This window comes from Gorilla gorilla, chromosome 4 (assembly GCF_029281585.2).
Source record: "Gorilla gorilla gorilla isolate KB3781 chromosome 4, NHGRI_mGorGor1-v2.1_pri, whole genome shotgun sequence".
Lineage (NCBI taxonomy): Eukaryota > Metazoa > Chordata > Mammalia > Primates > Hominidae > Gorilla > Gorilla gorilla.
Window position 1 is genome coordinate 62,972,493 of NC_073228.2, and position 27,496 is coordinate 62,999,988.

The window sequence follows — 27,496 nt, forward strand, 5'->3', positions numbered from 1 at the left end:
TGCTTGTCGGTTGAATCGCTGGTTTGAGTCACTTCTATGGTACTGGGAACCGGCTCCAGTGACCTCTGTTTTGTTTCGGAGCCCACCGGCTGCCTCAAAATCTGTAGGAGAAAGGAATGACAAAGTTCTAGGCCAGTTGTTCGCAGTATGTGGTTCTGGGACCAGCGGCATCAGCATCACCGGAGATACTGTTAAAATGACAAATTCTCGGGCCCCACCCCAAACCTGCAGAATCAGAAACTTTGGAGTGAAGCGAGTTATCTGAATTTTAACCAGCGGGTAATTCTGATAAAGTTTGAAAACCACTGCCATGGCTATCGATATTCCCCCTACCCCCTTCCAAGTGTTCACTTTAACTGGTTCAGGATAATTAGGCGAAAAATGAAAATCTGTGTATTAATAATACCTTACATAGGACCAAAATTATTATTAAAAAAAAAATTTTTTTTTGAGACGGAGTTTCGCTCTTGTTGCCCAGGCTAGAGTGCAAAGGCGCGAACTCGGTTACCTCAACCTCCGCCTCCTGGGTTCAAGCGATTCTGCTGCGTCAGGCTCCCGAATAGCTGGGATTACAGGCATGTGCCACCACGCCCGGCTAATTTTGTATTTTTAGTAGAGACGGGGTTTCTCCATGTTGGTCAGGCTGGTCTCGAACTCCCGACCTCAGGTGATCCGCCCGACTCGGCCTCCCAAATTGCTGGGATTACAGGCATGAGCCACCGCGCCCGGCCCAAGGACCAAAATTATTAATAATACTGTTCACGGGCCATTGGGTATAGGAATCAGGATCATATATGATACTTTTTTTTTTTTTTTGAGACGTAGTCTCGCTCTTGTCGCCCAGGCTGGAGTGCAATGGCATAATCTTGGCTCACTGCAACCTCCGCCTCCCAGGTTCAGGCGATTCTCCTGCCTCAGCCTCCTGAGTAGCTGAGATTACAGGCGTCCGCCACCATGCCTGGCTAATTTTTGTATTTTTTTTAGTAGAGGCGGGGTTTCACCATGTTGGCCAGGCTGGTCTCAAACTCCTGACCTCATGTGACCCACCCGCCTCAGCCTCCCGAAGTGCTGGGATTACAAGCGTGAGCCACCGCGCCTGGCCCATATATGATACGTTTTTGAAAACTCTGCCCACATCTGTGCACTCATTCACTCTTGGTTCATTCCCAGCTAGTCTCAGAGCAGCCAAAGAGATCAATTACTGAGATAAGGATTCCAACTATAATTGCGAATTTGCTTCTCCTTTCAATTCTATCAGTTTGTGTCATGTATTTTGAAGTTAGGTATGTAAACATTTAGGATTGTTATGTTCTCTTGCATTAACCTCTACTAACCTCTATAGCATTAAGAAGTGGCCCTCTTTATTCCTTTATTCTTCTTTGTCTGCTTGGTCTGCTATCAATATAACTAGCTTTCTTTTGATTAATGCTAGCATAGTGTATCTTTTTCAATCCATTTTAATCTATTTGTGTATTTACATTCAAATTGGATCACTTGTTGACAGAAAATAGTTGGGTCTTGCTTTTTTATCCAGTCTGACAGTCTCTTCCATTTAATTTGATTGCTTAAAACATTTTCATTAAAGTGACTATGATTGCAGGCTGGGTGGGGTGGCTCAGGCCTGTAGTCCCAGCACTTTGGGAGGTTGAGGCCAGCATGCACAACATAGCCAGACCCCATCTCAAAAAAAAAAAAAAAAAGTATGATTGCTATTTGTTTTCTATTTTTCCCAACTGTGATTCAGCTTATGATTTTCATGCTTCAGCCTCCTTTGTTGGTTTATTGACCATACTTCGTTGCTTGTTATATAAGCTGTTGCTTTAGGGTTTCTAATATATGTCTTAAACTTATCACAATCTGCCTTAAAGTAAGAATCTACCACTTTGTGTATAGTATAAGAAGCTTAGAAAAGTATACTTCCATTTTATCTCCTAGTTTTGTGCTATTGTCACTATGTCATAAATGCACAATAAATTATTTTTGCTATAAAAAGTAACTTCGTTTCTAAAAAGATTTTTTTGAATAGGAAAAATACGTTTACCCACATATTTATCATTTCTGGTGTTTCCATGTCTTTGTATAGATTCAGATTTCTATCTGGTATAATATTTTAAAAAATATTTTTAAAAAGTTTTATTGAGCGATAATTCACATATCATACAATTCATTCATTTAAAGTGTGCAATTCAGTGGGGTTTAGTATAGTCAAGTTGTATGTTTAGTATAGTCATAGTTGTACTACCCTCACCACAATCAATTTTAGTTTAGTTTTTTTTTTTTTTTTGAGACAGAGCCTTGCTCTGTTTCCCAGGCTGGAGAGCTATGGTGCATCTCAGCTCACTGCAAGCTCCTGGGTTCAAGCCTCCTGGGTTCAAGCCATTCTCCTGCCTCAGCCTCCTAAATAGCTGGGATTACAGGCGCCCGCCACAACACCCAGCTAATTTTTGTATTTTTAGTAGAGACAGGGTTTCTCCATGTTGGCCAGGGTGGTCTCAAACCCCTGACCTCAGGTGATCCACCCGCCTCAGCCTCCCAAAGTGCTGAGATCACAGGTGTGAGCCACTGCACCTGGCCAATTTTAGATTATTTTTAATACCCAACAAAGAAACCATATACCTATTAGTCACTCCTATTTTCCTCCAAATCCCCCAGTCCTAGGTAAATATTTTATGTCTATAGACTTGAAGTTCTATCAGTTTTAGTTTCATGTATTTTGAAGCTCTGTTATTAGGTTTAAGATTGTAATGTCTTATTAATCGACTTTTCATTATCAAATAACCTTTATCATTATAATATTCTTTGCTCTGAAATCTACTTGTGTGATATTATAGCACTCCAGTTTTCTTTTGACATTAACTCTAGGGAAAGCAAAAGGATGTACAGGAATGGAAAATAATTGTAATTTACAACATGGCTAAGCTGTAAATAGCATACATAATCATGATAATATAAACACTGAATATTGATCTATTCTGATTACATTACCATGTAATAATATTGGGAAGAATGGATGGGAAGCGTGTGTGTATACATGCTGAGGAAGGAGCTAAATCTTTGTATTGTATACTGGGAGATTAATAGATATTGCATAAATCGGAAAAACAAAAGTAGCCACACAAGCATGTAATTTAACAATATAGAGGTAAATGTCAAAACCACAGCTAAAATAGGGGTTGGCAAATTTTTTCTGCAGTCAGATAGCAAATAGTTTAGTCCATGTGACCCATATGGTTTTTGTGGCAACTACTCAACTCTGCCCTGGTAATGTGAAAGCAGCCACAGACATGGGCATAGCTATTCCAATAAAACTTTATTTACCATACCAGGCAGCTGGCCAGATTTGGCCAATGGGCTGTTTACCAACTCCTGAGCAAAAAGAATTGAAAGTAGCTGACTCAGAAGCAAGGAAAATAAAGGTAAGGTGGGGCTGGGAAATGCTGTGGTCTCAACAGACCTTGTATAACAGAATGACTTTTTATGAGTATGTGTTACTTTGCTTAAAATAAAGAGTAAAAAATAAAGCCCCCTGCCAGGGCTGCCTGCCTCTTGCTTGAATAGACTGAATGGGGAATTAGTTACCCATAATTACCCAGGGGAGAACTCAATATCCTAGATAATTTGAGTTTTTCAATTGTTATATTCTGTATTCTTCCATTGCCTCTGGGACATTTTAATGAAGCCGTCATGGGATTTTCCCTAGGCTAGAAGGGACAATTTCTCAGATGCAGTGTTGTAGAGTCTGCAGCAGTGGTGGTAACTGCAGCGGTGAGTAAGGGCACAGAGAAGCCTCCTAACATTTTAGAACCCAACTTTTGAAACTTTAACAAGAAATGCTGTAAGGACAAGCTGGGTAAACCAGTAAAAGATAGTATCATCACTACCATCCTCATGGATGTTATACAACAGAAATTTCCAATCATCTTAAACTTCCAGAACAGAACAGTTGACTAAATTGGATCCATTACCGAAACCCTTGGATCTTCCACTTAATCTTTTGACACTAGTGTTACTAATGTTAACTTCACTACTTTCAGTTTCTTCTCTTTGCACCCAATCTTTTCCCCAACCAACTACTCACACCTTTTCTCTACCTATAGTTTCTGCTAACTTGTAGCATCTTGAAGGCAGTATGCACCAACTTCCTTCAAGGCCTGTCATGACACCTTTGGCCTCTCTAAGCACTTAATTTCCTTTTATTTTTTAAATTTTTATTATTTTTTATTTGTTTATTTACTTATTTATTTTTGGAGATGGAGTATCATTCTGTCGCCCAGACCGGAGTGCAGTGGTGTGATCTCGGCTCACTGCAACCTCCACCTCCCAGGTTCAAGCAATTCTTCTGCCTCAGCCTCCCGAGTAGCTGGGATTACAGGCATGCACCACCATGCCCGGCTAATTTTGTATTTTTAGTAGAGACAGGGTTTCACCATATTGGCCAGGCTGGTCTCAAACTCCTGACCTGGTGATCCACCCGCCTCGGCCTCCCAAATTGCTGGCATTACAGGTGTGAGCCACCTCACCCGGCCTTAATTTCCTTTTAGACACTGCTCCCATTGCTGTTTCCCAGTTTGGCTTGTCCATGGTTTGGGTGCTTTTTATATTAGGCCATTTCACAAATTGGTCTCACTTTGGTAAGGTGTCACCCCTAATTCAAACAACTGTAGCTACAGAGTCAGTCACGTAATGGCCACCCAGGGTTGCCTCATCACTTGAAGTCCTTGGGCAGAACAGTCTAAGCTCAGACAGTAGATGGAGGAGAAGTTAAATACGGTTAATGACTAGGAGATGGTACACCTACTGAGGGTAATAACCAAGTTTAAGGGCAGAGAAATTAGGCAATATTTATTTATTTATAAATTTAACAAATTTGACCAAGAAAAAGATTATGGAACTGGACAGCATTCTAGACCAAAGATGGTTCACAATGGCCCTTCTTGCAAAGTGGTGAGCTATATTTATAACCAGAAAACAGGTGAAATAGGTAATATTTAATTCACTGATCTTGTCAGTTGAGAGAGGTTTTTTAATTAAAATTTTTATTTTTGCTTTAAAAAATTTGTTTAACTTTTAGGTTCGGGGGTACATGTGCAAGTTTGTTATATAGGTAAACTTGTGTCATGGGGGTTCACTGTACAGATTATTTCATCACCCAGGTACAAAGTCTAGTATCCAATAGTTACTTTTTCTGATCCTGAGAGAGGTCTTTGTAACAAGATTCTGTGGAAGGAGAGTAAGAACATGGCATTGATGATGTGGGGTGAGGTTTTTGGGACTGGCATTGCATAAAACCTCATATATGAGAGGAATGCACAATTCTTTTTTTTTTTTTTTTAAGACGGAGTTTCGCTCTTGTTGCCCAGGCTGGAGTGCAATGGCGCGATCTCAGCTCACCGCAACCTCCACCTCCCGGGTTCAAGTGATTCTCCTGCCTCAGCCTCCCGAGTAGCTGGTATTACAGGCATGTGCTACCATGCCCGGCTAATTTTGTATTTTTAGCAGAGACGGGTTTTCTCCATGTTGGTCAGGCTGGTCTCCAACTCCTGACCTCGGTTGATCCGCCCGCCTCAGCCTCCCAAAGTGCTGGGATTACAGGCATGAGCCACTGCGCCTGGCCTGCACAATTCTTAAATTACCTTCAAATGGTCTTCTGAGTTAGAAGATTGAGAATGTCTAGAAGTTCAGGGCATCTGGTCGCTTAAGCATATTTAGATTAAGAGGGAATTGGCTGGGTGCACTGGCTCACGCCTGTAATCTCAGCACTTTGGGAGGCTGAGGGGGCCAATCACTTGAGACCAGGAGTTCAAGACCAGCATGGCCAACATGGTGAAACTTGTCTCTACTAAAAATACAAAAATTAGCCAGGTGTGATGGTGCGTGCCTGTCATCCCAGCTACTTGGGAGGCTGAGGCACAAGAATCACTTGAACCCGGGAGGTAGAGGTTGCAGTGAGCCAACATTGCACCACTGCACTCCAGCCTGGGTGACAGAGTGAGACTCTGTCTCAAAAAAAAAAAAAAAAGAGGGAATAGGAGGCCAATTACAAAAGACCACATGTTGTATACAGAATGTCCAGATGTGCAAATCGGTAGAGAAAAAAATCAGCGGTTGCCTAGGGCTGGGGGTAGGGGAAAGTGGGGAGTGACTGCTAATGGGTATGTGGTTTTTTATTGGGATGATCAAAATTTTCAGCGGGCGCGATGGCTCACGCCTGTAATCCCAGCACTTTGGTAGGCCAAGGTGGGTGGATCACGAGGTCAGGAGCTCGAGATCAGCCTGGCAAACATAGCGAAAACCCGTCTTTACTAAAAATACAAAAGATTAGCCAAGTGTGGTGGCCGGCGCCTGTAATCCCAGCTACTTAGGAGGCTGAGGCAGGAGAATCGCTTGAACCCAGGAGGCTTGAACCCAGGAGGTTGCAGTGACCCAAGATGCACCACAGCACTCCAGCCTGGGCAACAGAGCAAGGCTCTGTCTCAAAAAAAAAAAAAAATCTAAAGTTGATTGTGGTAAGGGTAGTACAACTCTGTGAATATACAAAAAAAAAAAAAAAAAGTAATTCTACGCTATAATGGGTAACTTTTATGGTATGTGGATATGTTAGTAAAGCTGTTTAAAAAGGCAATTGGAGCTTTTTTGAGATTCCATTGTCATTATCTTGATACTTCATGTTGTTCCTGAGTCATGACAAGACAAAAGTATAAAAGAAAGTGAAGCTGGGCGCAGTGGCTCATGCCTGTAATTTCAACACTTTGGGAGGCCGAGGCGGGAGGATCACTTGAGTCCAGCAGTTTAAGGCTGCAGTGAGCTATGATCAAGCCACTGCACTCCAGCCTAGGGGACAGAGCGAGACCCTGTCACTTAAAAAAATAAAAAAGAAAGCAAAGGAGAGAAAGTGGTCTGGATGGTCTACACTGTACAGTGTCATTGTTACCTATGAGCTATCAGGAAAGAGCCAATAACAAATTCAGTTAATCAAGTCCAAGCTTCTGAAGCATATGTAAGTATAAGTAAATAAATAAATCTATTAACAGTGAAATAAATGGATTTAGATATAAATCTGTATCTAACCTTTGTCAGGTATAAATAACATCTTCCTCACTCAAAATATAAGCTCCTAAGGTTAAGGGACAGTATTTTACTTGAATGATTATTTAATAAATTTAACCAATCTGGCTTGTTTGGCTGCAAATTTTAAAGTAGTTTTCAAAAGACTGACAGCATGGTCATTAGCCTAGTAAGAAAGTTGGAAAGTGTGAGATTTCTAGGGTGCTGGCAAGGGCAATAAACCAGAAATTAGGTGCTAGGTCCGCTCTGTCTCTTATGCCTGTTGTGAACTGGGCAACTCATTTATAAAATAAAATAGAGATAATATCAGGACTACCCACTTTATAGATTATTGGAAGAATCAAATAAGCTAGTATGCGAAAACACTTCAAGTTAAAGTGCCATGCAAATGTATGATATTTTTCATCAAGCTAGAAGTCATTTAGTTAATTTAATTTCCAGGATAACGGTTACAAACATGGCATTCTGCAAAATCTTTCCTTCCTTGCCACCTAAAATGCCATTTGTATTCACAGTGAACTCTGTAAACTTGCTCTGAAGCCATCAGGATATGTGGTTATGAGTTTAATATCTTCAAGAACACTGTTCCTTGGAAAGTTGCTCTGAAGGCCCTAAAAAGCCCCCTTCCAAATATGAAACAGGCATATAGGTTAAAACTGGCATGTGATCATCTGAGAGAGGAGGACTGGTAATAACACTGCCCTCTTATCAGAAAAGGTTAAAAAGGGATGGCCAATCTCAAATTATAAGATATTTGGACACATCACATTTTGTCAATCTAATAAAGAAAATAAAGTTTAATTTCCCAAAATTTTATTAAAACTGGACTCTGTCATCAGATATCTATTGCAAAGATGAAATCTCACCACAGAGCAGTAAAGTTTGTCATAAAAACAAGCTTTAAACAAATATAAATTCTTTTTGTACTTTTGAACTGAAGAGGTTTTTATCATTAAAAAAGTGTCTTCTTTTTTCCATGAGTCATGGACATTTTCCCACAAGAATTTCTGTTCATTAAAATGACTTTTGAGTACTCCATAAATATGTACACCTACTATGTACCCACAAAAATTAAAAATTAAAAAGTTAAAAACCAAAAGCAACTTTTGAGTTGTTAAGGCAAGAGTATGGAGGCAGAAAGAGGGAAGAGGCGATGTTTAGATAAGTCTTTGAAAAATTAGAAAAACAATTCTCAGTCCATTTCTTAAAAATCTTTATTATTTGGTATTCTTTTGGTTTATCTTTATTATTTGGTATTCTATTTGGTATTCTTGTTTTCTAAATCCTCAGTTGTTACTTTGAACCTTATAAGAATGAAAAATAACTACCCAATCAACCATAACAGTTCCACAGCAGATACAAAGCTCAAACTGAAAGGAAGCTTTCAAATATATTCTATAACATACTTAAATACACTTGGCTATGGCTACCTTAGCTGGGTATTTTTTGGCTAAATTTCTTCTTAGGTAGCACTTTTGGGTTTAGAAAGTGCTGAGATAAATATTAGCAGCAGAAGACATTTATAGGTACCCCTTTCCAATGGAAAATATTTTATAGTTAACAAACAAAAGTGAACACAAAGGATCCTAAATACAGTATAAATTCCATTATCATCCATTATCACTTCTCTTGCAAACCTTCCCCTGGCATTTTTGCATACATATAATTGTCAGTCTTGGAGGGCAACGGAGGTGTAATACCACTATTTAGTTGTTTGGTTATCTTCGTGAGAGCTGAACAGATGTGTATCCAGTGGTATAGATGTTCAATGACAACATTACCAAATTTCCATACTTCAGTTCGGGAATGATCTGCATCAGGAAAAAAAAAGTAAGAGTGGAGAGTTTTGCACTTTACTATTAAAATTATAAGTTCTAATATTATGATTAAAGTTCATTAGATATGTTTTGAGTCAAAACCAAGCAGAATCTTGCGTAAATATGTAATTACAGGAATATGGATAAATTTTGGTATAGTCATACGATGGAATACTTAACAGCAGTTAGCAAAGAATTAGAGTTATTTGTATTCATGAATAAATCTCAAAATATTCAATACAAAAAGTAAGTTATAGAATAATGTGTACTTTTGGGCACAATTAAACGGCTTTAAAACCTGCAAGATAGTATTATATTATTTATGGATTCATTAGCATATAGTAAAAATAAGAAATCATGCATGAAACCAATACCAAATTCATGATAGTATTATCTCTAGGGAAAGACGAGAAGACAGTGGGATGGAGGAAGGATAGAAATCCTCAGCTGTTCCTATAATGTTTTCTTTAAAAAGTCTAACTCAAATATAGTGTTAAGGTTGGATATAGAATATAGCTTCATAATGACTATGCAGGTGTTATTCTCTATACTTGCATGTTTGAAATATTTCCTAATTAAAAATTATTTAAAGCTATATAGTAACTGCACACCATTATACGTTTTAAGTTTTTTAAATTGAAAACTGTTAAACTGTCATTCGTAAAAGTTGCTTTTTCCCAGGAGTCAATGACTAATATTCAAATAGAATGGTCCAATGGAAAGACTATATAGAGTTGAACAGATGAGGGTTCTGTCCAACGGAAAGACTGTATAGAGTTGAACAGATCTTGGCTCTACACCAATGAGTTTTGTCACTTAACTGCTCTGCGCCTCAGTTTCTTCTTCCATAAAACAAAATTGTAAGAATTGTTTTTTTCTTTTGAGACAGGGTCTTGCCCTGTTGCCCAGGCTAGAGTGCAGTGGCACGATCATGGCTCACTGCAGCCTCAACCTCCCATGCTCAGGTGATCCTCCCACTTCAGCCTCCCAAGTAGCTGGGACCAGAGGCTGAGAAAATATACGTGAAGATCTGTCACAGAGTAGTTGCTCAAAAATATTAACTACCAGCTGGGCACGGTGACTCACACCTGTAATCCCAGCACATTGGGAGGCAGAGGCAAGTGGTTCACTTGAGGTCAGGAGTTTGAGATCAGCCTGGCCAACATGGTGAAACCCCATCTCTACTAAAAATACAAAAATTAGCCAGGCGTGGTGGCAGGCACCTGTGATCCCAGCTACTTGGGAAGCTGAGGCAGGAGAATCGCTTGGACCTGGGAGGTGGAGGTTGCAGTGAACTGAGATTGTGCCACTGCACTCCAGCCTGGGTGGCAGAGTGAGACTCCATTTCAAAAAATAATAATAATAATAATTACGCCCTTTCCTTCAGATGCCTCTCATCCACAAGTCTATTTTATTCATTTCTGTTATTCCTAGTAACTAACTCAGTGCCTAACCCAATACATGTTTGCTGATTTGAGTAAACCATTTGGTTATAATTGAGTTCAAGCTTTATTATTTATTTATTTATAATTATAAATAAATAATTTATTCATTATCTTTAATAATAGAGACAGGGTCTTATGTTGCCCAGGCTAGTCTTGGACCTCTGGCCTCAAGCAATCCTCCCACCTCGGCCTCCTAAAGTGCTGGGATTACAGCCATGAGCCACTGCACCTGGCTTTTTTTTTAATTGAGTAAAAGCTTTTAAATATCAAGTCTTCTATCCAATAGCTTATTAACAGTAATGACAATGATCTATTAGAATTGCTAAGCAGAACATATTTTATTTTCTTGTCTTTTATCAACACAAAGGAACAAGATTCTCTGAATTAGGTTTAGCTGTCCTATGGTTTGGAAGGAACTATACAACAAAAGGTATAATATGGGATAGGAATGGCACGTAAAATGTGGAAAACATTCACAAGTCTCAATTTTTATTTGAAGCTGACTTTAAAGCGTGGATCCAATTAATTTTCTAAAATTCTCTGTTTTAACACACACGCACACACACACACCACCCTGGCATTGTCTTTTCTCATTCAATTATAAGTGTTCAATAAATGTTAAATTGAAACATTAAATTAAGGAATAATGAATTAGGTTTCTCAAATACTAAAATTCTTTCCAGATTATAGCTCAGTAACATTAGAGAGAATTATGAATAAAAACAAAAACAGATGCTGGTCATGAGATCACATTCAAAATACCTGATTCATCTCATTTTATGAGCAATACTAGACCAATCGACATACATACTTAAAATATCGAAGGTGCATTTGTTATAATTCATCTCTCTTTCTGTTTTTTGTTTTGTTTTGTTTGTCTGTTTCGTTTTTTGAGATGGAGTCTCACTCTGTCGCCCAGGCTGGAGTGCAGTGGCACCTTGTGGGCTCACTGCAACCTCCGTCTCCTGGGTTCAAGCGATTTTCCTGCCTCAGCCTCCCAAGTAGCTGGGATTACAGCCGCCCATCACCAGGCCTGGCTAATTTTTATATTTTTGGTAGAGACGGGGTTTCATCATGTTGGCCAGGCTGGTCTCGAACTCGTGACCTCAGATGATCGGCCTCCCAAGGTGCTGGGATTACAGGCGTGAGCAACCGCGCTCGGCCAATTCATCTCTCTTTCTGTTAATTAGTTTCCTGGAAACCCTGCAAGGTAAATGATACAGGTTTCCAAAGATAATGTTTCAATGCTATGAAGCTAAATAAAATTCACCCTAGGACACTCCTAAAAGTCCTTATTTTCGGAGACAAAACAGCTCTGCTGCTCCCCTCAGCTTTTCTTCCGCCCTTCCCTAATGCCCATGAAGAGCTCTGTTCCTTTGACCCCTGCCACAGTGTTCTTATCTGAACATCCACATGAGCAGACGCCCATCTGCAAGCCATTATTAAGCTAGTCGCCATCTCCATGGTGATTCAACGACACGGGGATGGTGAGCGAGGTCGCTCTCTTTCACAAGACCCTGTTGCTTATTTCCTGTCTTATTGTTACCGAGACAGAAGCTCCGAAAGTGTCTGGACGGTGGTTCCTGTTTCCCTGTCCTTTCCAGAGGTTGATGCGTTAACGACCGGCTCTAACGATTCCTCTAATGAGCCTCCAGCGCTCCGCTGGGTTCCCTATTAACGGTTGAGTGCTACTGCCCTCTTGTGGTAGATGCAGGCCGGATCTTTGCAGCTTGACCCACGACAGACCCCACTCACACAGACTTAGCAATTTTTTCAAGCAGATAAACGCTTCTTTTATAACCATAGAAATAACGTTTTTTTTTTTTTGCTTTGCTTTGGAAAAGTGTATAGTAAATTATTTGAATATATCTAAGCTATAGAGAGTACTGGGTGACCTTTGAGTCTATCTATGGACATTAGTTCAGAAACATATTTTTGTAGGTTCTGGTTTAATCAAACTTTTAATTACATAGTGAATTCATTATGCTGGAAACACTGGGCTATAGTAGGATATTTCTGAATTAAAACTCCATTTATGGATCCCTGCTTTTAACACTGGATTAATAAAGTTAAATCTTTTGGGGATGATGGATAATTAGTATAGATGGGCAAAGCAAAAAGAAAGAAGTACTTAAGCTTCAAGTACAAAAGCTAAAATGTAACTGCTCCTTTCAACTAATAATCCAAGATCAGCCGCATTTGTTGATGTTCCTCTCCTTCATTAGTTCTCTTAGTTTTAGTTCTCATTTCTATTGCTTCACATACCCCAAGTCACTCCTTAACATGACAGCCACACACAATAAACTGAAGGTCCTTGCAGCAATAGAAGGGTATGTGTATGCAAATTTCTTTTCTTTTCTTTTTTAGATGGAGTTTTGCTCTTGTTGTTCAGCCTGGTGTGCAATGGTGTGATCTTGGCTCACTGCAACCTCCACCTCATGGGTTCAAGCCATTCTCCTGCCTCAGCCTCCTGAGTAGTTGGGACTACAGGCATGCACGCCTGGCTAATTCTTCTGTATTATTAGTAGAGATGGGGTTTCACCACGTTGGCCAGGCTGGTCTTGAACTCCTGACCTCAGGTGATCCACGTACCTTGGCCTCCCAAAGTGCTGGGATTACAGGTGTGAGCCACTGCGCCCGGTCATATATGTAAATTTCAATCAATCTTTTTGTAGGCAGGAGAACTTACATTTGCCATGGCAATCGGGAATTTAATATGTCATTGTTAATTTAATATGGTCCCAAAGGCACTGTAGTGTACTGCCTCCCAGATTTATCAGGAAAAATATCAATGTTACACGGGGAGTTAAAAACACATTTTTCTCTAGTAATTGAAGTTTGAGGGGGAAGTTTGTTCCAGGATGAATGCTGAGTTCTTGCACATATATCAGTTTCATTCCCATGGCAAGCATATTTCTGTACAGTGTCACAAGCATAATTTCTGTACAATATCACATAATTTCTATACAATATCACATGTAGTAGCTTTTTAAATGATGTAGCTATAAATCAAGTCATGTGTAAATTGAAATCAATGCAAATTATATTTACAAAATTCATAGTTTAATGTAGTGGCCTCCAAACTCTTTTGCTCATGTACCTCTATCAGTAACAAACATTGAGCATGTGCCCATATATATATATATTTATAATATATATATTTATAATATATATATATTTATAATATATATATTTATAATATATATATTTATAAATTATTTATTTTAAAACATTTTAAACAAAAAATAGAAACTAACAATGAGTTAAAACCATTATAAAGAAAAGTCCTTTGGCCGGGTGCAGTGGCTCACGCATGTAATCTCAACACTTGGGAGGACAAGGCAGGTGGATTGCTTGAGTCCTGGAGTTCAAAACCAGCCTGGGCACCATGGTCTGTCTCTACAAAAAATACAAAAATTAGCTGGGCATGGTGGTGTGGGCCTCTAGTGTCAGCTACTAGGGAGGCTCAGGTGAGAGGAGGGAGAATCACCTGAGCCTGAGAGGGAGAGGTTGCAGTAAGCCAAGATTGTGCCACTGTACTTCGGCCTGGGTGACAGAGTGAGACCTTGTCTCCAAAAAAAGAAAGAAAGAAAAAAAGAAAAGTCCTTAGTCCTTTGGTATTTTTCTTTCTTTCTTTCTGTCTTTCAATGTCTCAACAGAATCATCTTTGATATTTTTCTTGCGCCCCAGAGACAGTTTTTAAAAAAATCTTCTGGGGTGCTTCCACTTAACTTTGGAGACCACCAAGTTAAAATATGAAAGAATTTGACTGGATAATGCTTTTCTAGATGATTAACATGCATTCAATTTTGCTACATCTGAAATTCCTACTAAGACTAATGTAAAGGAAAAGAAAGAAGAAAAGAAAAAGAAAAAGAAGACGTAAGGGCCGGGTATGGTGGCTCATGCCTGTAATCCCAGCTACTCAGGAGGCTGAGGCAGGAGAATCACCTAAGCCCAGGAGTTCGAGGTTACAGTGAGCCATGATCACACCACTGCACTCCAGCCTGGGTGACAGAGACAGACCCTGCCTCTATAATTAATTAATTAATTAATTAAAGAAGACATAAAACCAATGATAGAAAGATCAGGAGAAAAGAAACACCAATATTTAATTCCTACTCCCACTGCCTCAAAGTCCCAACAACTTCTTCTCCCATCTTCACTCTGGCTGATGACTCTGCTTTCAGCTTCTCTGTAAGATTGACACAATCAGAAGGCAACTTCCATAGACTCCCACCAGCACACCTACCCACTCACTCTCATCTGCACCCGTATTCTCCTTCCGTAGACTCCTACCAGCACACCTACCCACTCACTCTCATCTGCACCCATGTTCTTTGTCCTCTTGCTGTCTTAAGCCAATTCCTCCCTTGGTGCGGTAGATCCAGGGTAGTCAAATAATTCATTGTTCAAATTGGTACACTTGAGAGAGAAAGAGGATGCTAACTGGACAAGTCGCCAGAACAACAAGCAAAAACTTGGGCTGTTCCAAGGTAAACATAGAATGTATGGTTACTCTAACAACAGCCCAGCCTCTCTGACGTGCTTGAGGACATTGTTTCAGGAATTCTCTATCTTCAACATTGTCAACTTCTTGCTTTCTACAGGATTTCCCATCAGAATGAAACCTGCTGTTATCTCTCCCATCTGAGAAACAAAACAAAACCTTGACCCCATTTCCTCCTCCAGTTACCACACCATTCTTTGCTCCCCTTTGTGGCAAAACATTCAGAATTGTCTCTACTCAGTCTTCCCACCTAGGAGACTTTCCTCTCTTTGCCAATCATCTATTCACCAACCAATCTCGATTTTATATCTCCAGCTTAGACCTTTCTCGAAAACTCCAGATTTATTTAACCATCTACAAAGTCACATCTCTACTTCCATATCTAATAGATATCTCAAACTCAACATGTCAAAATCTGAACACTTCATCTCCCCCGACCAAAGCCTGCTCCACCTACGTGTTCTCCATCTCAGCTGATGGTAACTCCATCCTTCCAAACCATGGAGTCAACCTTGGCTCCTCTGTTTCTTTCTCATTCCACACTCAAACTGTCAAGATATATTTTGGCTCTGCCTCTCAAATATATATAATATGACCACTTTTCACCATTTCCACCAGATTCCTGCAACAACTCCTCTAGTTGGTCTCTCTGCTTCTCTTCTTGACCTCCAAAGTGTCTTCTCATTACAGCAGCAGGGTGATCCTTTTAAAACATAGGTCATATCATTCCTCTGCTTAAAACCTTGCAATGGCTCTAATTCACTGGGTGTTGTGGCTCATGCTTGTAATCCCACACTTTGGAGGACAAGGCAGGAGGATCACCATAAGCCATAAAATCAAGACATTATGATAGTCTTCAAGACCCTAATTGATTCAGTCCTCCATTACCTCCTGAACTCATCTCCTTACTTACCTCCCGTTCTCTGACCCTGCTGCTGACACAGTGGCCTCCTTGTTGCTATTTGAAAACACTGGTTGTTTCTGCCTTAGGGCCTTTGCTTTGGCTGTTTTCTCTGCCTGGAATACTCTTTTTCTTTTCTTAGGATAAAATAACATCAAGCAACACCTGGAATATTCCTTCTACATTCATATGGCTGATTCCCTCGCTTCCTTCACATCTTTGCTTAAATCTCACCTTTTTTTTTTTTTGAACAGAGTCTCACCCTGTCACCTAGGTTGGAGCACATGCGATCTTGGCTCACTGCAACCTCCGCCTCCTGGGTTGCAACAATTCACCTGCCTCAGCCTCCTGAGTAGCTGGGATTACAGGTGCCTGCCACCATGCCCAGCTAATTTTTGTATTTTTAGTAGAGATGGGGTTTCGCATGTTAGCCAGGCTGGTCTTGAACTCCTGACCTCAGGTGATCCACCCACCTCAGCCTCTCAGAGTGCTGGGATTACAGGCGTGAGCCACCATGCCCGGCCTAAATCTCACCTTCTTGATAAGGCCTACCTGACTACTCTATTTAAATTTGCAGCCCGTGCCTCCTCCCTGCTTCCCACCTTTGCATCCACTGCCTTACTCGACTTTGCTTTTTCCCCCATAGCACTTATTTTCTACCACAGTGTATAATTTATTATGTTTATTGCTTATCCTCTGCTCTCCCTTTTAGAATGTAGGCTTCTTGAGGGCGGGGATCTTGTTCTATGTCGTTCACTACTGTACCCTAGGAACCTAGAATAGGGCCTGTCACATGGATAGCACTGAGATAATTTTAGTTGAGTGAAAGACAGAACAACAAAATTTGAAAAATATAAAGCAGATGAAGAAGCAGTAGCAGACAGGAGAAAAGTGGAATCCTAAATCAGCAGTGGAGAAAGCCTAGAACCAACCTTCTGTATATCCCAGAATCCTCAAAGGGTTCAGAAGGGTTTGTTGAAGCTGTTTAGGAAAGAGCAGAGAAAATATAGGGATTTTGAAGACTGAATCTAGGAGATCCAATGTCTGAATAATAGGAATTCCAAAGAGTGAATACAGAAAAAAGAGGGCAGGGCCACCACCAGCCTTATAGGTCACCTTTGTGTAAAGGTGAGAAAAACACACCTACTGTGAGGGAACGCGCTCTGTGGGCACACAGCTTGGTGAATGAAAAAGATGCTCCTCCTCCAAGCAGATGTAGCTTCAGGTTAAGGCACACAGTCTAGTGAATGGAATCAGGGATACATTTTGGCCCCCACCCACCTCCTCAGCAGAGCACCTTTGTGCAGTGTACAAACTGCACAGCTGTAAGTAGCAATCTTGATGCCATGGAGGAAGTCATCCAGCACTTAACAACCTAGATTTCACAACTGAAAAAGCCCAGCCAGTATCCAGATCGATGGATGAAAACAGACCCATAAAAAGGCATATCATTATGAAATTTTTGCAATTTTGGGGATGAAGGGATGATTCTACAGCTTCTGGAGAGATATAAAACAAAGAAAGGTCACACCGATTTTGAAAGGCCTCAGACTTCTTAACAGCAATCTTTGCCTATTTTTTTTTTTTTTTTTTTTTTTTTTAGAGATTAAGTCTTACTTTGTTGCCCAGGCTGGAGTGCAGTGGCACGATCATGGCCCACTGCAGCCTTAACTGGGCTCAGCTTCTTGAGTAGCTGGAACCACAGGCATATGCCACCAGACCTGGCAAAGTTTTTCATTTTTTTTGTGGGGACAGGATCTCACTATGTTGCCCAGGCTGTCAACAGCAATCTTTAAAGTTGGATGACAATGGAGTCTTTTCCACAAAAAGTTAAACATAGAGTTACCATATGTTTGCACTCCAAAGGTATGTATACAAGAGAGCTGAAAATACATGTTTACACAAAAACTTGTAAACAAATGTTAATGGAGGCATAATTCAGTAGCCAAAAAGTGGAAACAACCTACATGTGCATCAACTGATAGATGAATAAACAGAATGTTGTCTATCATAGAATATTATTCAGCCACACACGCAAAAATGAAGTACTGATACAAGCTAGAACATAGATGGACCTTGAAAACATGCTGAGTGAAAGAAGCCAGATACAAACGGCTACCTATTGTGTGATTCCATGTATATGAAATGTCCAGAATAGGTAAATCCATAGAGAAAGTAGATTAGTGGCTCCCAGGAGCTAGAGGGAGAGGAAAGAAGTGACTGCTAATGGGTACAGGGTTTCTATTTGGGGTGATGAAAATGTTCTAAAATTAGATAGTGGTGATAATTGCACAATCTGGGATATATATTCAAAACCACTAAATTCTACACTTTAAAATGTACAAAGAGTGAAATTTATGGCATGTGAATTATGTCTCAGTTTTTAAAAAAGACAATGGAAAGCCAGGTGCGGTGGCAGCAGTCCTGTAGCTACTTGGGAGGCTGAGGTGGAAGGACAGCTTAAGCCCAGGAGTTTTTTTTTTTTTTCTCTGTAGACAGGGTCTCGTTCTGTGGCCCAGGCTGGAGTGTAGTGGTGCAAACATGGCTCACTGCAGCCTCAACCTCCTGGGTTCAAGTGATCCTCCCACCTCAGCTCTCCTGACTAGCTGGAACTACAGGCACATGCCACTACTCCCAGCTTTTTTTTTTTTTCCAAGTTTTTTGCAGAGACAGGGTCTCAGTATGTTGCCCAGGCTGCTCTTGAACTCCTGGGCTCAAGCGATCAGCCCACCTCAGCCTCCCAAAGTGCTGGGATTACAGGCATGAGCCACTGATAGAGAAAGAATTGAGGCCTGGGTATGGTGGCTCACGTCTGTAATCCCAGCACTTTGGGAGGCTGAGGTGGGAGAATCCCTTGAGGTCAGGAGTTCAAGACTAGCCTGGTAATATAGTGAGACCCCCACCTCTACAAAAAATAAAAAAATTAGTTGGGCGTGGTGGCACGTGCCTATAATCCCAGCTACTTGGAAACCTGAGCCCGGAGGATTGCTTGAGCCAGGGAGGTCGAGGCTGCAGTGAGCTGTGATTGTGGCACTGCACTCCAGCCTGAGTGATAGAGTGGGGCCCTGTCTCAAAACACAAAACAAAACAAAAACAGAGGAACTGAGATCTCTAGAAGAGATGGCTTTGGGAAAAGAAAATAAATTAGAACTAATAAATTACCTGATAGAACTGTCTTATGGGAGAGACAAATGGAAGGGGTGGGAATTATCAAGAAGTACAAATAAAACTAAGAAAGTTTAAAAATAAAAGACAATTATTTACTTCAGGAAAAACAAAAAAAAATGAGGAATCAAAATATGCTACAATCCTCAGCTGTGTATAATATTTGCATAGGCAAAATCATGTAAACATTGCATCTTTAACCCCAAATTATAAATATAACTACATTGGGAGGATGGGGTAAGAGAATGGTGGTATAACAGAACAAAATCTTCATTTATAATCAGAGGAAATTGACTGATAAGGTTTAAAATTGATGAATCAAAAGACAGCAATATGTGCATGATAGAAATAGATGTGCAAATGCCAAGAAGAAACAGTGAAAGAACAAAACATGGTTGCCTCTGGCGAGGGGGACTGAAGAGTATGAAAGAGAAGATATGGGCTAGTGACTCTTTTTAGGCTTTTAGTTCTATGTGACCTTTTCAATTACTTTAATAAAAAATTTAAAGCCGGCTCAGTGGCTCACGCCTGTAATCCCAGCACTTTGGGAGGCCGAGGGGGCGGATCATCTGAGCTCAGGAGTTTGAGACCAGTCTGACCAAGACGGAGAAACCCTTCCTCTACTAAAAATACAAAATTAGCTGGGCAGGGTGGCACATGCCTGTAATCCCAGCTACTCGGGAGGCTGAGGCAGGAGAATCGCTTGAACCTGGGAGGCAGAGGTTGCGGTGAGCCGAGATCGCACCATTGCACTCCAGCCTGGGCAACAAGAGTGAAACTCCATCTCAAAAAAAAAAAAAATATATATATGTATATGTATATGTATATGTGTATGTGTATGTGTATGTATGTGTATATGTATATGTATATGTATATGTATATGTATATGTATATGTATATGTATATGTAATTGTGACCGGGGTGGTGGCTCATGCCTGTAACCCCAGCACTTTGGGAGCCATGGCAGGTGGATCACCTGAGGTCAGGAGTTCGAGACCAGCCTGGTCAACATGGTGCAACCCCGTCTCTACTAAAAATACAAAAATTAGTCAAGCGTGGTGGCACGTGCCTGTAATCCCAGCTACTGGGGAGGCTGAGGCAGGAGAATCTCTTGAACCCGGGAGTCAGAGGTTGCAGTGAGCTGAGATTGGGCCACTGCATTCCAACCTGGGTGACAGAGCAAGACTCCATCTCAAAAAAATATATATATATATATATATAATATTTATATCTTTTCAGGATAAAAGACAGTTTTAACAGCCACTAAAATTTAAAAAGATGAGTGTCAAATTAAATAGAAAAATGTTCTTATTAAACCAAGTTTTTTTTCTAGAGACGGTATCCACTATGTTGCCCAGGCTGGAGTGCAGTGCTATTCACAGGCACCATCATTGTGCACTACAGTCTTGAACTTCTGGCCCCAAGCAATCCTTGTGCCTCAGCTTCCCAAGTAGCTGGGACCATAGGTGCATGCCACCATGCTCCACGTCTCATCAAGCTCATTTTTAAAAGTCTTTAATCAGATATCAAAGTAGCAGTAATGTTATCTATACATGTAAAACTGTATTTAGTTGTTCCTCTTAATAACTACTGTTAGAAAATTTCAAAATTTAAATCACAAGAAGTGATAAGAAACATAAAGAGAATGGCTGGTTCGATTGTCTTTTTTCCTCTGAATAACTTGGAACTGAAAAGCAGGGGGTTTGCATGCATGGGAAATAGGTCAAACATCCAGGCCTGAGATCTTTACCCAAAACAGAGTGTTATACCCTTCTCTTGTGCATTGTATGAGTACTTGTCTAATATCATAACTCGTAACTAAAAGGGATTTTTAAGGGGCTCTTGCCAGGACAAAGGAAATCTGTTCTCAAGCTGAACTGATATCTCCTCCTCCATGGCCTAAAATCTGTGAGCAACTTGTAAATAAATGGCGCACTCTTAGCTCTCTATTAAACCCAAGTCTAGCTGCGATGGCAAGTTTTTTCCTGTAAGAGGGAGCCAACAATTCCCATTCAAGATGACTAAGTCCAAAAAGACAGCAGAGAACTGTAATTGAATCCAAACCAATGTTAGCATACAGAAGGTTTAAATGAATAGGACAGAACAATGTTCTTGGTGTCTGGTTGTCCATTTTGGCTTGACCCATTTCAAAGAAAAAGGCATGTCCTCAGAGTTGCAGATTCAGTGCTGTTTCCTACTTGTTATTTCTGGATTGTCAGTAGAATCATTCTACCAAGGTTCCTGTCAGGTCCTTAGCTGTGCAGTGGGGAGTTAAGGAATGAGTCATGTTCCATTTTTGTAATGGAGTTGCAGGGAGCGTGGCACCTATGAGAGCCGCCACCATGATGGCAGCAGTAGCAATTAGGGAAGGATCTCCCAGGGAAGGCGAATCTTGAAGATAAAAGTTAATTAGGACTGTGAGTCCAGCAGTCCTCCCCTGAAGGCACCTTCCTTCATTGTCACCCTTAGAGGATCATGGTGTCATTTTATTGAGGAAGCTGGTGGGTTTCTTTACAAATGGTGACAGCACTGAGCCTCTGGCTGCTTTGACAGAGTTGGAGCTCTGGGACCCCTGTAGGAGAAGTGGAGCGCCGGGGGCACTCCTGCCAAGACCAATGTCTGTGGACTTGTAAACACTTGGATTTAGGGGAGGAGGTATGGTCACTTGGCAGAGACCCAGGTTCTACACAGAAAAGTGATTCTGGTTATACTTGCAATAGGGGACAGCTCTTCTTGCCTGTGGGTCTAAGAACATTTCCAAACAGGCAACATCTGTCTAAAATTCCTGGGAGGGAGACATGCAGCAGTTATGGGGCATCCTGAACGACCAGGTGAGGCTGGCAGCAGAGGTCCAAAGTGGAGTGGGGAGAATAGGTCCTTGAGAAGGTGGTCAAGTCATGAATCTCCAGGTAGAAAAGACCAACTACTAGGAGTATCTTAGGCAAAGTGACAGAGAATAGTAGGCTATTGATGTACTACTGCAAACACAGCTGTCTGGGAGTGCTCACTGGAGTCAGAGGGTCCCCCACAGGGAAGTATGTCAGCAGCACTCACCTGCAATGGCACAGTCTTGGGAGGCCAGGCCTGCCCAACAAAGCTACCCAATGTTACTTCACAGATGACTGGCTCAATCTAAAGGCAAGACACAGCTGCCTAGAGTTTCATCAGAATAAAAAAGTACCTCCTTTTTGTTGTTGTTGTTTCTGAGACGGGATCTCATTCTGTTGCCCAGGCTGGAGTGCAGTGGCATGATCACATTTCACAGCAGCCTCAACCTCCCGGGCTCAAGTGATCTCCCACCTCAGCCTTCTGAGTAGCTGGGATTACAGGCGTGCACCACCACACCCAGTTAGTTTTTGTATTTTTTTTTTTTGTAGAGACAAGATTTTGCCATGTTGTCCAGGCTAGTCTCCAACTTCTGGGCTCAAGCAATCTGCCCACGTTGGCCTCCCAAAGTGTCGGGATTACAGGTGTGAGTCACTGTGCCCGGCCAAAAATACCCTTTTCTTTCTTTTTAAAAAAATTATTATTATACTGTAAGTTTTAGGGCACATGTGCACAACATGCAGGTTTGTTACATAGGTATACATGTGCCATGTTGGTTTGCTGCACCCATCAACTCGTCATTTACATTAGGAAATACTCTTTTCCTGAACTAGGATGAAGTGGGGGTGAGAGTTGGCAGCAGAAGCCCTAAGAAAGTATGGACACATTACCAGTCCTAATTCTGCCCTTTTGGTAAAATAATAGTTTGGAAGGCGTGGTGGGTTAGGAGCTATGCTATATAGTCTAGCAGTCTCTGCCTGTCACAGGCTGAACCTACAGGTATTATTGGTGACATTTCATTCTGGGTAGATTCGTGGAGTAGGGCCCTTACTTAAAGCTGCTAGGCCAGGTAAACTTCCAGCAGCAGATTGCCCTGCCTGAAGACTCCTCTCCTTCTGGCACAAACAGAAAGGCACCCCGAAGAATTCCTCTCCCTTCCCCTAAGCTGGAAGCTTAGAATTTCCTGATATAACTGCATCTGAAGGAGAGAGAGTTGGTATCTGGGTGACCTACGAACTTTCTTGATTGCTGCGGAGACTGTGGTTAACACTAAAGGCTTGGCGGCGGTGATTGGGGAGCCTATGGGCTATTTTCTGGCTGAGTCGGGCTCCGTTAACTGCAATTAATATTTCTTCCACCAGAGGGCACTATTGGAAAGCAGAAAGTGGTGGGTAGCGTTGGTGGTCAAGGCTGCTCAGGAATAAGCCAGGATAGTTCCCCGGTAATCCAGAAACCTTTCTGCGTTGGTCTAGAGCCTCCACAGATAGTAGGAGAGCGGGAAGAGGAGGAAAGGGACAGATTTAGAGAGCAATTTCTACAGAGCCATTTTCCCAATTATGATTATTTTTCATAACAAAGAAAAAAACAAACTATAAATGAATTCCTCATCACAGCCGGAGGCCTCTGGTGGGAGAATACAGGTCAGTGGAGGACCTTGGGCCTCTGTTTGTATATTTACTCTCATATGTGTCCTATTCCCTGTGGCCAAACAGCTAATCGTCTTCTCCAACCCGAGAGCCTCGCTGCTCTCCATTCTTGGTGATTCTCCTCCTTGAAAAAGTCTATTATTTTCTTTGGTTATTTATTGAAGCTAAAGATAGCCTTTTTGCTTAAAATTTCCATTCTCATTGCAGCCCCATTTGCATTTTAAAAAATAAATAATGCACATGTAGTCAATAAGTGGGAGATAGATGTGCTTTTGAATTCTCATATATGTGGCATAGACAGTGACTTTGGGGAATGATGCAATAGATTACATAGTGTCCCTCCTCTTAGAAGACTTATAACTCTTTTCTCCTAAAAACTGAATTTATGACCCACTTGCTTTATCCTAAGAAAAATCACAACTGTGTTTTATTGCTGTTGGCATAGATTTAGGCTGTAATTAAGTGGAAATTTACCTCTGATATATTCATCAATAAGCTGTACATTAACTTCCACATGCTTGGCAGTTGGATCAAAGGCACAAATATTGTTGACTAAATATTTGTTAACATACTGTGAACAAACAACAAGAGAAAATTTATGGGATCACCAGGAAGCAGAAATACAGTGCCCAGTTCAACAGCTTACATAATTCCATTTATATAGATTTTAAAATAGGCAAAACCAATCAATGGTGTTAGAAGTGAAGATGATGGTTACCCATGGCCGGGCATGGTGGCTCACGCCTGTAATCCCAGCACTTTGAGAGGCCCAGGTGGGAGGACCACCTGAGGTCAGGAGTTCGAGACCAGCCTGGCTAACATGGTGAAACCCAGTTTCAACTAAAAATACAGAAAATTAGCTGGGCGTGGTGGCGGGCATCTGTAATCCCAGCTACTCGGGAGGCTGAGGAAGGAGAATTGCTTGAGCCCAGGAGGCGGAGGTTGCAGTGAGCTGAGATAGCGCCATTGCACTCCAGCCTGGGCAACAAGAGTGAAACTCCGTCTCAAAAAAAAGATGATGGTTACCCTTGGGGTGGGTGGGGTGAAGGGATGATGAGGAAGGGTACAAAGGAGAGCTTTTGGGATTCCATAAATGCTCTATTTCTTGATCTAGGTCTGGTTACGTGAACGTGTTCCACTCAGTAAAAATTCTTGCATTTGTACCCTTATGATTTATGCAATTATGATTTGTACAGTTAAATTTGTTTAGGCGATTCTTCAATTTAAAAGGTGCTTTTTTAAAAAAACTTACAAATTTACACTTATCCCAACTTCCAAAGTCACTTGAAAATTCCAACTCTGGATGAAAGAACAAGATAACCGCCTTCAGGATGTCATGCACTAGTTTCACGTTGGCTTCCAACTCCATAGATTTGCTGTCTTGAGGAGAATTTGGCTCTGTTAGAAGAGTATGGTCATAGAGCAACAGTGACACAAATTCCGTGGAATTGAGTAGTTGGATGCTTTCCTGTAGCTCGAGCAGCATGATTCGGAAGAAGAGAATTCCTGCCCGCTGGACTTCCCCGACATTTTCAATCTCTGGAATAACAAAATGATAGCTCACATTGCTGTTCAGTCTAATGTACATTGCTGTACATTACTTTTTCATAGGATTCTGAACATATTATAGTAGATGTTTTTGTCAAGAAAAAGCAGACCATATCTTTTGGTTTTAAACAATCTCAGTTTCTTTAGCCATGAAATCAAAAGAAAGAAATGAAATTACTCCTGGTGAAGCTCATAGGAAGAGGCTTTGAGAAAAGGCAAAAACTTGGGTTTTAGAGTTAGACCCTGGTTTGAACACACGCTGTCACCCTTATTAGTCTATTGTCTCTCTGAATATCCTTTTCCTCTTCTGTGAAAATGGGCTTAATCCCTACTTCCTTGGTTAGCTGTGAGAATTAGAGAAGATGATATATGTAAAAGTGCTTAGTTACAGGCGTTACACATAGTGAACACTTAGGAGACATGAAATTTCTCCTTTCTTCTTATCCCACTCTATGACATAGTTACAAATCTTTTGGCTCAATCCCACATAAGTGTTACTCTACTAATTCTATTCACTTCATTCTAGGAAGACAAAGGTTTCCAGGCCTTCTTCCTCCCTCCCTCTCTCCAGCTGGCATTGCGCTGAGAGTAGCCTAGTGGATGTGGAATCACAAAAACTAAAGTCTAATCCTGGCTCTCCCACCAGCTTGCTATTGGACCTTAGATAATCCACTTTACTTTTGCAGTCTTTAGCATCTTTATCTGTAAAACGAGATGTTCTGATTACTTAATGCTGTATAACATAGTGGGAAGAGCACCCAAATCTAGGTTCAAATCCAGCCCTCACCATTTCTTAACTGTGTGACTGGGGGCAATTTGCTTACTTTCCTCACCTGTAAATGGGGTATCACTATTCATCTCATAGGGTTATGGCAAGGATTGAATGAAATAATATCTGAAGCACATAATGGGGGTATTTAATACATGCTAGTTCTAGCTTGCCTTTATGAGCCCTTCCAGCTCTAAAACTGTATGAATCTAACCACGAGAATGTGATTCCAGGCTGTTTCCTTTAATTTGTAGACATTACTCGTCAGCGCAAGACTGCATAAGGGAATTCCTTTTACATGAAAAGATGTGTATGTTGTAACAATTCATTTTAGAAAGTGCATATTTCATTGCACTGCCTGTGATTTCCCCAAAACCTATTAAACCTGTGAATTTAGACTGATGCTACATGAACGATACCTAAGATATATTTTTTCTTTATCTCTCCAGAGAACTCGCCAAGTATTTCATAGCAGGCCACTTGGACCACTTTCATCATTTTCTGTAGATCTTTATATTCTTGACACAACAACATCCTATTTTGGCCGATGTTAAAATCGAGGACTCCCAGAGCCTCTCCTGTTCTCTCACGAAGTGGAACTACTATATGCGTTTCTCCACAGGCAGAAGCCAGAACTACTTCTGAACTGTCAGTACATTTAAAGAGGAAATCTCTGAAATCAAAACCAAATAAGCACAAGGATATTAAACATCTGTCTGTTCACATCATTCCACCGAAACATATTGAATTACTCTCTTGTGCCTACCTCACTTCCACCATGCCAGCCCTTCTTGCTGTTTCATCTGCCTGGAGCATTCTAGCCCTTGATTTCACATGGCTGTCTGTTTGCTCACTCATGTCTCTGCTCAAACATCCCCTCGGCAGAGAAGGCGTCCCTGACCACCCAATCTCAAGCAGCGCCCAAGCCACTCTCCATCATGATACTTTGCTTCGTTGTCTTGGCTTATCTGAAGGTGTTCATTTTTTGTTTACCTATTGTCCATTATGCTTTGGTTGAGTGCCAGCAGAAATGATGAGTGTGTTAGGTTGGGTTCCCTAGAAGCAGAGCCTGAGACAGGGATCCTTATGCAAGTGATTTACTGAGCGAGTGTTCGCTGGAGAAACCTGTGAGGGACTGAATGAAGCAGGACAGGCAAGGGGAAGAAGCTAAGTAAGAATGTAATTTCACATGAAGTCTAGCCTCGGCCTGATCCCAAGGGGAGCTCTGAAAGGTCAATTGTACCAAAGAATCTGTCCCACCTTGAGGCAAAGGGAGGGGTTTTTTGCATCCTAGCACTAGTCAGTCATTGGCTCTAAGCTGCCCTGGGTGTGTGTGGGCAGTTTGGGCTGGGGGAGTGTTTACCCATGTCTTAGGTAATTCCTGGTGAAGAGCTCCAATCGCTCAAGGGCACTCCTCCAGAGAAAGTTACAGTGTGAGTCAGGCCGTGCCTACAGCAGCTGGTAAAAGACATTTTGAGGATCTGGGTAGAGCATCTATAGCATCTGCCTCAGTGAGAGACTTGAGATTTTCGTGGAAATGTGGTGGCTGCTTCTTTCTCTTGGTGAGGCACAGACACACCTCTTTTTCTTTCTTTTCCCTTTCCCCATCTACATTAATTCTGATATGCCATTTCTTTAAGGTATTTGTAAAAAATTGGTACTTTGCATCCTTGAAAAGCGCATTTATAGTTTCTATATCAATCCTACAGTGACAGGTAAGATGATGTCCTTCTGCTATTCCCACCCCTTTTGCTGCTGCTGAGCCACCACTTTGTGTTGTGTCTTGATGAGTGCCATAGTAATA

General features: G+C 41.1%; 1 protein-coding gene and 1 long non-coding RNA gene across 7 annotated transcripts in view; one reads left to right on the forward strand and one right to left on the reverse strand.

Annotated features, from left to right (window-relative positions):
* Window positions 1-2: 2 nt before the first annotated feature.
* Window positions 3-26,420, forward strand: LOC129533843 (uncharacterized). The gene is made up of 3 exons (XR_008680220.1): window positions 3-279; window positions 3,327-3,416; window positions 26,142-26,420. It is a non-coding gene; the product is annotated as an uncharacterized lncRNA (long non-coding RNA).
* EFCAB5 (EF-hand calcium binding domain 5) overlaps window positions 8,262-27,496 on the reverse strand; it is a 184,588-nt gene continuing 165,353 nt past the window's right edge. For 5 of the 6 annotated variants that reach the window (XM_031010768.3, XM_055388570.2, XM_055388571.2 and 2 more), the window contains 4 exons: window positions 26,112-26,365; window positions 24,628-24,914; window positions 23,850-23,946; window positions 8,262-8,876 (listed from right to left, as the gene is read on the reverse strand). In XM_031010768.3, coding sequence (XP_030866628.1) covers window positions 8,686-8,876; window positions 23,850-23,946; window positions 24,628-24,914; window positions 26,112-26,365 — 829 coding nt within the window. In that variant the 3' untranslated portion in view covers window positions 8,262-8,685. Of the gene's footprint in view, window positions 8,877-23,849; window positions 23,947-24,627; window positions 24,915-26,111; window positions 26,366-27,496 lie in introns of those variants that run through there. The other variant, XM_055388577.2, reaches the window with a different exon arrangement.